This window comes from Macrobrachium nipponense, chromosome 40, assembly GCF_015104395.2.
Source record: "Macrobrachium nipponense isolate FS-2020 chromosome 40, ASM1510439v2, whole genome shotgun sequence".
In the NCBI taxonomy this organism is placed as follows: domain Eukaryota; kingdom Metazoa; phylum Arthropoda; class Malacostraca; order Decapoda; family Palaemonidae; genus Macrobrachium; species Macrobrachium nipponense.
This window is the reverse complement of record NC_061101.1, coordinates 25,479,455-25,492,165: the sequence shown is the minus strand read 5'-3', so window position 1 is coordinate 25,492,165 and position 12,711 is coordinate 25,479,455. Positions and strand designations below refer to the sequence as shown.

The following is a 12,711-nucleotide window of genomic DNA, read 5'->3' as shown; positions in this document are numbered from 1 at the left end:
CTACCCAACCCCTTCTCACCCCCCCTCCCAATTGGGGCTGAACTTGGACTTGAAGGGCATTGGGAGTGTTGCTGTTCATTCCAGCGACCTCAAAAACTATAAGTTAGACACTGATATCTGTCGTTTTCTGTAATTTTTACAATTCCCCCTTCCCACACACCCACCTCCTGTTTGGGGCAGTGATGTCTTAACCACACAGCAGTCATTCCCAGATGGTAAGTAGTATGTATACCAAGTTTGGTTGAAATTGCTCAATGCATTTCAAAGTGTATGTGGAACACACACACACACACACACACACACACACACACACATATATATATATATATATATATATATATATATATATATATATATATATATATATATATATATATGAAGATATTAATCCGTTATCCATAATCTACTGATTTTCTATCTGCTCCCCTTTCTCAGTCATTAGGCTAATTTATCTATTTTGTAGTTATTTTCTTGTCTTGTTTTTAAATGTTTCTTAATCCTGTGTTTTATTTGATGTCTTTTATTTCTCTCGTCTGGAGTTTGTTTTTCTTAGTTTAATTGGCTATTGTAATTCACAGAATTGTATTAGCTTTAAGCCACTTTTTTCTTTTCCGAGTAGTATGTTAACGTAGCTTATGAAAAAAAAAATATTCTCGAGAGTGACCTTTCTTTGATTTGTATTTTACTATTATTAATTTTCAAGTTTTTATATTTTGCCTCTATTTAAGGTCGAAAATGGCTTAGCGTGTTAAAGCTGCAGCGTTTCTTTGGCTGTTCCTGATAAGGATCAGATTCCCTAGGAATCAATCTCTAGCAACTCATATTCTTATTTTCTCCCAGTTTTCTCCTCATGCAAATACTTTTGGATTTTTTAAAATAATTTCTGCAGTTTTTGTTTGCTACATTCAATAGTATTGAATCATTGGCAAACATCAATAGCTCCACGTTTCTTATACCACAACTTTGCACCAATAAGAATGTCCTTTCCCTGACTTTCCAGGTTATTTCGTCCATGAAGATATTAATCAGTCAGTTAAACATGACACAACCTTGTCTCAGGGTCACGCGATACCAAAGAGTCACTCTCCTGTATAAATTTCACAATTCACATTTTGATTCTATCTTGAAAATTTGATTCACTTTAATTTCTGTAAAATTCATCCTTAACAGCCTCCACACTGCATCTCTCTCAGTTTTATCACCAGCTTGTATTAAGTTCACGTATACCTCATATGCATTTAACCTTGAATTACAAAGTTCTTGCATAACTTTTGCAACAAACGTTTGGTACCATACCCTCTTCCTTTTATAAACTCACACTATTCTTTGTCTGTCACTCCTGTTATCTGTCTAACTTTTCCAAATGAAATTCAGTGCCAAATCTTTCCTATAACTAAATAGTATTACACCCCTCCAATTCCCACACACTATTCTTTGCCTGTCACTCCTGTTATCTTTCTAACTTTTCCAAATGAAATTCAGGGACACATCTTTCCTTCTTAGTAAACTAAATAGCATTACACCCCTTTAATTCTTCCAGTCTCTTCTGTGATCTTCACCTCTATCCAGACATACTTCACAAACCTTGGTCAGCTCCAGTTTTACCACTGCATTGCAGCATCTTGCTGAGAAATTCGTCTAGTCCTATTGTTTCTTCATCGTTGAACCCCTTCATTGCCCTTCTCGCATTCTCATCCGTCGCTTCCTTAAGAATTTATACACTTACACGAGCTTCTTTCATTCTTCGTCATCAAGCTGTATCTCTCTTCTATTCTCCAAATACCACAAATCTTAAACTGACTCAAATTATCAGCACAGAACTGTATAGACATCACAGCATCGCTCATTCTGAGATAAATTTGCTCAGTGAGCTTTCTTCTTATACTAGTAAAACTATTCATTCTCTCAAGTTCGTGCTCATATTCAATCCTCCATGTTCATGATATGCCTTTATTGCTTCCTCTCTCGCTTTCTTCTTGATTAATCTATCCATCGTCCTGTAGTATGCCCGCTCATTGTTTTCTGTTTCATCATGAAAGCGCGGCTCATGCTTTCGTTTTTCATCCCTTAAATCTTTCATATTATTTTCTATTCCCTCTTCTTGCCCTCCGATACCTTCAAACACTCCTCCTGACTCTGTCTGCATCCTCGAGTTTTACAAACTCATCTAATTCTTCCGTCTCCATGTCTTTCACCTCATCCCATTTTTCATCCTTTTTTTCCATTTTGTCATTTGTCTTAGTTGTCATTTGTCTTAGTTACTTTTCCCACACATTTACCTACTTCTCCCCAATGGAAAATTCCATCTATCGTAACTTTTGTTCCGGCCTAAAAATCAGGTTTATCTTCCCTATGCACTATTCCCAAACACATTTCCTCAAGGCTATTCTAATTAACTTTAGGAATTCCATATCTGCCAGCTACATCTCCCTTTTTTTGTAGCATATCTTTGTGTTTAAATCACCTAGCATAACCGTTCTTTCGTTTTTTCCAAAGTTAAGTATATCTTAGTTTTACCAGACCACTGAGCTGATTAACAGCTCTCCTAGGGCTGGGCCGAAGGATTAGATATTTTTACGTCGCTAGGAACCAATTGGTGACCTAGCAACGGGACCTACAGCTTATTGTGGGATCCGGACCACATTATACCGAGAAATGAGTTTCTAATCTACATTGGCAGAGCAGGGAATCGAAATCGCAACTACCGAATCGGTTGGCGAGCACGCAACCCACTTGTTGGCACGTGCTACCCGCTGCTGTCTCCCTTACCCTCCCGATCCCCTACCTACCCTGCCCCTCACCTGGGGCGGACAAACAAGTATATAGTAGGAAGGTGGATGTCTCCCTTACCCTCCCGTTCTCATACCTACCAGTTAGGGGCGGACAAACTGGGTTGCAGGGGGGTGGGTGGCTCTGTCATGCCTCCCCTTCTGTCACTCGGGGGAGGACAAACAAGATCCACTCGGAGTTTAGTATTATGAAGGGTGTCCATAAAGTCCCAGTACCATTACAAGTATTTATTGATTGTAATGGTACTGGGACTTTATGGACACCCTGTAGAATAGGTGGATGTACTGTTTCATTGGCATTGAAAAGAATTCAAGTTCTGTGGAATACATTACCTATTGTCGACATGAAGATAGTTGTTGCGGCGTCGAGTCTGATTTTCATCTTCGAGTTGTACTTGGTAGTTGTTATCGAATCACTTGCACATGAAATACTTCCCTGATTAATCCAGTGCCATCCAAGGAATAGAAGTATAGTATTTCACTTTCCCAATAACCATTTTAATTAGAATGTTATTTTCATATTTTTTCTAATTATTCATATAACGCCGTTTAATGTTATTTGACGATTCACCGTAACATGCACCAAGAAGTCATTGATTTGTCTCACGATTTTACGCACTGTGCAGTCCGTTTTAAGTTATCATATTATAGCACCGTCCTTTTCAAGTTTTCAGTTTTCATGTTATAACACCGTATAGTTTTCAGTCACGTAAAGGAATTTCATATAAAACTCTTATAGACGATTTAATTTCATTTATTTTTCTAACTTCGTATATTCTGTTATTCCTAAAGATGATATAATTGTCTCACAACAGCTATTAAACTTTTCTTGTATTTGTATTGCCGTTGGATTGTATGGAAAATTTAGTCACTTCAAAACAAGTTTCTATTTAAAAAAAAGTTCCTATTTACGTCTGTAGAAACAAACGGAGAGAACTTGATGATACTCAGTTTTGAGGGAATTGTTCTTTCATCTATGTACTTAGTTATTGTAAGCTTCAAATGAAATAGATGAATACAAGGCATGAGGCTCAGAACCTCATCCCTTGCTGAGATGCTGGGTAGATGTATCCCTTCAGTGCTACCCCTCCAAAGTTGAAATTTTCACACACACACACACACACACGCACACACACATATATTTATATATAAATGTATATATGTATATATATGTGTATGTGTGTGTTTTGTTTTTTGTGTAATATTGCATGCGAACATTGTCTCTTTTACGGTTAACATAAAACTCTGCAGTGCACGGTGGCTTTTGTTGAAGGTCGAGGCTTGAATGAATTTAATGAAAATAGGATTTTGGTGTTACTGATTTGATTGATTTTTTTTTATACTCTCAACATTTTCACTGTTTATATACTACATTGATAGTGCCTATGTAATTTGATCACAGTATGCTAGTGATAAAGAATGATGAAAGATGGAGTTACAGACTTAAATGTTTTTGTATTTTCAACACATGTTTAGTAAACCTTATGTTAATAAAAAAGAAACATAGAATTAGAGAGAAAATATAATAATGATAATCGTGAAAATGACTTAATACAATAATAAGACTTATAATAGTATAAAACCTTTAGTAGTGGTGATAATTGTGACATTCGAACCCCAGGAGTTTGAATAATCAACTTATGACTTTGGTATTACAGTAAACACTTGGATATTCTTTGGAAGATTGAATTTCAAGTCAATAGCCCCTGTGGTGGACTTGTTCCATGCGAATAGGGTTTATCTGAGTAATAATAATTTCGAAGACAGAATGGCGGATCTTTGAAGGATAGCCTTTCGGAGATATTTTTAATTTTCTGTAAAAGAAAGCTTTTGTGATGGCTTTGTCTGTCCGTCCGCACTTTTCCTGACCGCCCTCAGATCTTCAAAACTACTGAGGCTAGAGGGCTGCAAATTGGTGTGTTGATCATCCACCCTCTAATCATGAAACATACCAAATTGCAGCTATCTAGCCTCTAGTTTTCATTTCTATTTAAGGTTAAAGCTGGCCATGACCGTGTCTGGCAACGCTATAGGACAAAGCACCACCTGGTCGTGGCTGAAAGCTTCATGGGCCACGGCTCATACAGCATTATACACTGCACAGAAAACTCGATTGCGCCGAAGAAACTTTGGCGCCTTTTTTATTTGTTATCTTTGCGTGGTTGCTACGGCTCTGTAAATGTGATGACACCTTGAGAAGTAGTACTAAGATCGGCGTAATTGTTATTTAAGGATTTGAAGCTCTCTTCGGAACGAGTCAATGTACAAGCAACGTTGGTCAGTTTTCCTGTATACATTGGGTGGTGCTTGACAGGTCGTCGTAACTATAGGTGATGCCAAGTTTGGTTTTTAAAATGGTGTTGAAAAGAGCATCAAAGGTACAGGAAACCCGACACTTTGTAAGGGAATTGTGATTTTCATAATACATTCATAAATCACACATATACATACTTCATTATAGTACCATTATGAAGGAGTTATAGAGTTCCATTTGACAACGTCTGTGAGAGAGAGAGGAGAGAGAGAGAGAGAGAGAGAGAGAGAGGGCGTAATTGCTGTATGGATAGTTAACGACTGAATTGGCTGCTGGTGAGTTCTGGGTTGTCTGCTGGTGCAGCTGGAGTTAGCTGTTCGAGATCTGTTTTTTCAGTTGGTCTTAGTCTTTGTCGAGAGCTGGTGATAGTAGTGTCGGCAGCAGTCTTGAAGGAATTGAAAGTCAGTTGAGTTGTGTTATTGATTTGTTGTTTGTTTTGTTTAGTTTGATATTGTTGCTTAAGAGTTGTTGTGCCTGTATTGTTAGATTTGTTGTGCTATGAGTTTTTGCTTGCTGTGTTGTTGAGTTGTGGTTGTGTTCCTTGGTTGTTGTTGTGGTCCATGGTTGTTGTGTTGTTGTTGAGTTGTTGGGTGTGGTCCTTGGTTGTTGTGTTGTGGGTTGTGGTTCTTGGTTGTTGTTGGTATCTCAGCACCCTTGACCGGCGGACAGCACAGCATAGCCCGGAGTATCTGGAGTGGGTGAGTACATGTGTTTGTGTTTTCATTTTTATTCTGTGTTGGTATAGGTCAATTGTCCTGCGTGAATTCTGTAGTGTAAAGAGGAAAGTGAGTTTGGCAGCTGGATTGGTTAAGTTTATGTGGGGGGATTCTGCCGCTTGTTTTTGAGCTTGTGATCTTGCCACACCAATTGCATTTGTGACACGGTCACCAATGAACACCAAGCAACAGGCATTTCTCGCCACAGTTCTGCCCCATAGGGGGTTAGTGCCATCAGTGCACCTCAGGCGGTGCACTATAGGCATGACTTTAGGTTCTTTGCAGCGTACCTGCGGCCACTAACTACAACCCCTTTCATTGCTTTTACCGTGCCTCCGTTCATATCCTCTTTCTTCCATGTTACTTCCCACCCTAACTATTGTTTCATAGTGCGACTGCTTTGAGGTTTTCCCTCCTGTTACACCTTTCAAACCTCTTTTTTCCTTTGTGCGCTGAATGACCTTGCAGGTCTCGGCGCTTGGCATCAGGCCTAAATCTCATATTCCAATTCCACAGTTCTAACGTTAGTCTGTGTGAAATTTCTTTCTGGTGCTTGATACTGTATCAGAAACGCTATTTAGTGCAAAGCAACAGCCATCTGGTGATATTCGAACATCAGTGCATGGCAACCCACCATCTGTTCGGTAGTGATTTGTTGTATGACTTGGTAGTACTCTACATGGTGCACGAGAAACTCTTGTACGACTTGGTAGTACTACATGGTGCACGAGGAACTCTTGTACAACTTGGTAGTACTACATGGGACACGAGAAACAATGTGTTTGCATTTGGACTTGAGGACATGTCACCTAGACTGGAAAGAGAATGTTATGAAGTTTTTTCAGCGCATCTTAGTAGTATTATAACTTTAATCCTACTACAACCGCTACTGATGTAATTACTGCACTAGGATCACTAATGCAGTGTTTTCACTATTGTAATGATTGTAAAATGGTTATTATCGCTGTTATTTTTGGTTGTCATTCCTGTTAACGAGACATGTACTGTATTCAGAGTACAAAATTCCTTAATCTGTAACCCTTTGACGAAATCATTCAATTCTTGACCACTTGCATTCTGTGATAAAAGAAAAGGCCCAAGTTCTTCATTAGCATCGTTCACACTGGAGATGTGGAGTGTCAGTAACTAAACAATATAATCAGCAGCTTAAGATTTGATGGGAAAAACGTTAATTTGCTGAGGACTTGGAAATGTTAACCAAAGCAGAGGAAAAGCCAAACTTGTATTGCAATTAAACGAAACATATCAGCAAGCGCTTTCTCTACAAGAATGCTAGACAGCCCCCATAGGGGGATAATGCTATCAGTGCCCCTCATGCAGTGCACTGCAGGCATTACTTAAGGTTCTTTGCAGTGTCCTTTCGGCCCGTAGCTGCAACTCTTTCATTCCTTTTACTTGTCTCACAGTGTAAACTGTGAGGTTTTTGTCCTTCTGCAACTTTCAAGCCTTCACGCTGTCAATTTCCCATTCAGCGCTGAATGACCTCTCAAGTCCCAGCGCTTTTGCTTTCTGCCTAAATTCTGTATCCTATAATATTCCATCATAGTCAGCTGACTACCAGGTACAGAGAGGAGTAACTGCTGAAGTCTGTCAAGGCACTCGGGATGGAATTGAATGCGTCTTATTTGCTCACCCTTCCCTGGCCATCTCGCTGGAGGGGTGAGTGTCATGGCCAATAGGTTCTAGGAGTCAGCCTTCCACTTCTCAGGAAGGATTTGGGATGAGGTTGCTTGCCCCATCCCCATTTTCATTGCAGTACAGTTTCCTATCTAACCAAGTACCACACACAAACACACTCACAAACATTTTAATGACATATACACACATTTATGTATATATATATATTATATATATATAATATATATATATATATATATGATATATATATATTATATATATATATATATATATATATATATAATATATATAATATATATGTTTAACGTGATTACTTGGGCTGCAAGTAACACACACACACACACACACACACACACACACACACACACACACACACACATATATATATAATATATATATATATATATATATATATATATATATATGTATATGTGTGTGTTTTACTTACAGCCCGAGTAATCACCTTAAACACTTATCGTGACGAACATGCTACTTTTGTGATTTATGATGCATGACATAATGGTGCTCAACGCTTTTTACTTTTAAATTTACACTATGAACCCTCTCTCGTTGGAATTCAGTTCCATTTTTTCTTGAAGTAGAAAATCTGAGTGTTCATTTTTTCCACAGCTTAATAACTTTTAAGGCATAAGAGCTTCAGTTATACTGGGTAGGTTATTGCTTTATTGTGCTTTTTGTGTAATACGGAAAACGTTTCGCCTTTTCTGAGGGAAAGCACAGGCACGCTCATTTTACACAACACATAATGCTGGTGGCTGCATACACGTTCAGATAGGCTGCTGCTTTACGTAAATCTACACCGTAAGGTCCACTACTTTGTAAAACCACGAGAGCACACGCATTCAATAACGTCACTAGCGACGATCCTCCGGAGGAACCAAACATTCACTGACACCCACTGCCCTTGGACTGTCCTACACAAGGCGTTCAGATAAGAGTGTGGACGGAAGTTGGAACACTGCCGTGCACCAGTACTGAGTTTGGGGGCCTCTCTTCATGACCTTTGACGCTCTCTCTCTCTCTCTCTCTCTCTCTCTCTCTCTCTCTCTCTCTCGTGTGGTAGCTATCTATACAGTGTTTGCACTATATAGATAAGCAATTGATTGGTGTTTCACCTGTAAAAATTATGATTACTGTTGAATTTGGGATTTCACTTTTAAAAATTATAATTACTGTTGAATTTGGGTTTTCACCTGTAAAAATTATAATTACAGTTGAATTTGGGTTTTTCACCTGTAAAAATTATAATTACAGTTTGAATTTGGGTTTTCACCAGTATAAATTATGATTACAATAGCGAAGACGTTTGTCGACCTGTAAAAATTATGATTACTGTTGAATTTGGGATTTCACTTTTAAAAATTATAATTACTGTTGAATTTGGGTTTTCACCTGTAAAAATTATAATTACAGTTGAATTTGGGTTTTCACCTGTAAAAATTATAATTACAGTTGAATTTGGGTTTTCACCAGTATAAATTATGATTACAATAGCGAAGATCGTTTGTCGACTTTATATTTGAAATATATGACAAATTACTCAATAAACTAAGACCCAAGAAACTGGCTGTCTGAAGATGAATATTGCAGTAATACCATCAGGGTATAGATAAGTTTAATGTTTGGAAAGACCAAACTATCTCACCTTGGATGTTCGAAATCACGCATATTCTGTAATAAATGGAAACCATGCCCCGAGTGTTCAGTTTAAGTCAACTATAGTCAGACCAAGTGCAAAAAGGCCGTTAAGAACGAGGGATGTCCCAATTTATTCCACTTCCTAATTAACAGTCTGCGGTTCCGCCACCATCAGTTGGACAATGGGACAGGACTGGCTGGCTGACTGTCTGCTATTGTCGACGTACACATCTGGTCCCTTTACACATCACTGGTGGTGTTTCCTTGAGTGCTCTGTTCTTTCCTTTGCTCTTTTCCTCCGTAGCGGTGACCCTAAGTCTGACTTTTGCTTTTTTCCGGGCTGCTCTATGAGCAAGAGCCTGTGCTGCATAAGGCCAGCTTCATCTTCAACGACAACCTTTTACCTCTATAGTTTTTCCTCATTTACCGGCCAGTCCTCTTTTGCTAATTGTACTCAGTCTCAAATTGCCCTATAGTCATGTGTCAACTATGGTTTTGTAAGCTCATCTCATCTGGATTATGATCTCATAGTTTGCTCATTTTCTATGCTTCTAAGATTTAGTTTCTTAGTTTTTCTTGACTTGCTCATCTTCAGCTGAAAATTGCGTTTGCATGTTAACCTTGAAGAGAATTATTTGCTCGATAAGTGGGTAATATTTATGACTCCGTTATGCAGATCCCCTTATGGAGGGGAAGTCATATTTAATTTGTAGTATTATCCTTAGGTATGTTGTAGAGGGTGTTCTCCAAATGTATGTTTCGCTGAGGGTTTTAAAACTCACTAGAGACTGAAGAACGTTTTAGATATATATATATATATATATATATATATATATATATATATATATATATATATATATATTATTATATATAAATATGTATAATATATATATATATTATATATGTGTGTGTGTGTATGCGTGTGTGTATAACGCTTTAAGATTTTCCCATCAAAGACAACTTATTGATAAAATAAAACTTTAATGATTATTGTGCGCAAGGACATCCACGTTTTTAAAGAGAAATACACCGGCTCGGCGTACATACACGCACATACATACACATGCATATATATATAATATATATATATATATATATATATATATATATATATAATAATATGTATGTGTATGTATGTGCGTGTATGCACGCACGAGCCGCATGTGCGTCTTGTATGCAAAAACGTGGATGTGCTTGTGCGTAATAATTATTAGATTTTTTTCTTATGAATTTTGATACGATAATCTTAATGTCTGTCTATTCGTTTTTATGATACCCGTTTACAGCAAAAAAAAAATCGATCAATCAAAGTATCATGAAGAGCGAGTTTTACAGAACCTTTGGAAGGTTTCCCAATTTACCAGTCAGGATAATAACATAATAAGTCTGTATCTTTGATATTATTGGTAGCATCAAACACGCTCTCACTTTTGATCTATACCCCCTGAATCATTTTGGTGCCATTGCTTTGAAGATGAGAGAATGGGTGCATTATTATTATTATTATTATTATTATTATTATTATTATTATTATTATTATTATTATTATTATTATTTGGGAATGTTAAGCGTTCGTGTATAATTTAAAAACACTTTACAAATCTTTCGAACCCTTTGCTGGGTTCTTCATCTGTCCATTTTGGATTGAAGATGAACCTAGCAAAGGGTTCGAAAGCTTTGTAAAGTGTTTTTAAATTATACACGAATTCTTAACCTGTTTATTATTGTGGACCCTTTAGAATATTATTATTATTTTTACTATGATGATGATGATGATGATGATTATTATTATTATTATAATGACGATGATGATGATGATGGTGATGATGATGATGATGCAGAAGATGAACCCTATTCATTTGGAACAAGTCCACAGGAGCCATTGACATGAAATTAAAGTTTCCAAAGAATATGGTGTTGATTTGAAAGCAGTAACAGAAGGTAATTGGAAATACAGAAAGATGAGAACAATAAATTAAATTGATAACTAAATAAATAAAACATAGTAGATTATTAAAATACAAAGGGAATTGATTTTAGTGTAGTAATGCATTTCAGCTCCGCTTGAGCTTTCGAGAGTCCAATGACACAACATCTTGAGGGGGATTAATGTTCCACAGTCCAGCGGTGGGAAGAATAAAAAACCTCTGGAACTGGAAAGTTCGACAGCGAGGAGACATATTCACTGCATATCGGTGCTGCTGTTCAGCAAATCTGGAGTTCCTCGTTGGACAAATGGTTTTCGCGCTCGGCTACCAATCCGGCGGTCCGAAGTTCGATTCTCGGCTCGTCCAACGCTGAATCAGAGGAATGTATTTCTGGTGATAGAAATTAATTTCTCGATATAATGTTGTTGGGATCCCACAATAAGCTGTAGGTCCCGTTGCTAGGTGACCAATCGTTTCCTAACCACGTAAAGATATCTAATCCTTCGGGCCAGTGGTCTGGTAAAATTAAGATATACTTACTTATTTTTCAGCAAATCTGGAGACTGAGGAGCCAGCTTTGACGATTGCCAAAAAAGAAAGAAAAAAAAAAAAACTGTTACTCCTGAGTCTCTGACATTTCTGCCACACAGAGCTCTAACAAGCCCCTTATGGATACTCTGCGTAGTTCACAGTATAGTTGAGAAATATTTAAGGTGGTTTTGAATGATTACGCTGGTGGCCTGTGAGTTTTCAAAATACTCTATAGTCGTAAGGAATTTTTGTCGTTGAAATCACGTGTTAGTTTCCTGGAAAAGAAAACCATTCAAATAGCTTTGTCTGTCCGTCCGCACTTTTTCTGTCCGCCCTCAGATCTTAAAACTACTCAGGCTATAATACATGGCTGCAAATTGATATGTAGAGCATCCATCCTCCAATCATCAAACATACCAAATTGCAGCCCTCTAGCCTTAGTAGTTTTATTTTATTTGAGGTTAAATGTAGCCACGATCGTGCGTCTGGCAACGCTATAAGACAGGTCACCACCTGGCCGTGGCTCAAAGTTTCATGAGCTGCGGCTCATACACCGTCAAGGTCTGTCCACACGATCGGGTCTGATCGGCGGACTTCCTCTCTAACGGGCACACTTGTCGGGCAAACTGTTAAATTGCCCCATGGGTCTTGTAGCAAAATCACCATGGTGGTGCCCGATGGCTTGAGCTTCGACCCTGGCAGACGTACATTAACCATATACATACATTTCTTTAACTGAGCCATTCTTTGCACCATGTTCTCTTCTTTTTCTTCTTTTTCATCACACACAAAGCAATTATCATGCTACACTATCTTCTTTGTTGCAGGTACCATGTTTATCGTACCCCACTGAACACACTACTGGCATCGTCGGGCACGCCCACCGCTCCATCGCCTCACCCGTGAGAAATTGCCCGCTAGAATTTGCCCGTCAACCCCGGAGCACGCCGATCAGCCCGCTCGTGTGGACAGGCCTCTTTATACGCTGCATGGAAAAATCGATTGCGACAAAGAAACTTAGGCTCATTTTTTACTTATTATTCTTGTATGCAAACATCTGACCTGATTTGTTCGTGTCATTCTGTTGAAGTGCTTATCAGTAGCGAATCTTAACG

The 12,711-nt window shown here is 38.1% G+C and overlaps 1 protein-coding gene across 2 annotated transcripts in view; it reads right to left on the bottom strand.

Moving 5' to 3' along the window:
• Positions 1 to 8,414, bottom strand: part of LOC135212027 (macrophage mannose receptor 1-like) — a 64,670-nt gene extending 56,256 nt beyond the window's left edge. The window contains exons 1-2 of one of the 2 annotated variants that reach the window (XM_064245322.1): positions 8,315 to 8,414; positions 3,123 to 3,703 (exon numbers count right to left, since the gene is read on the bottom strand). In XM_064245322.1, coding sequence (XP_064101392.1) covers positions 3,123 to 3,171 — 49 coding nt within the window. In that variant the 5' untranslated portion in view covers positions 3,172 to 3,703; positions 8,315 to 8,414. Of the gene's footprint in view, positions 1 to 3,122; positions 3,704 to 8,262 lie in introns of both variants that reach the window. The other variant, XM_064245323.1, reaches the window with a different exon arrangement.
• Positions 8,415 to 12,711: the final 4,297 nt, after the last annotated feature.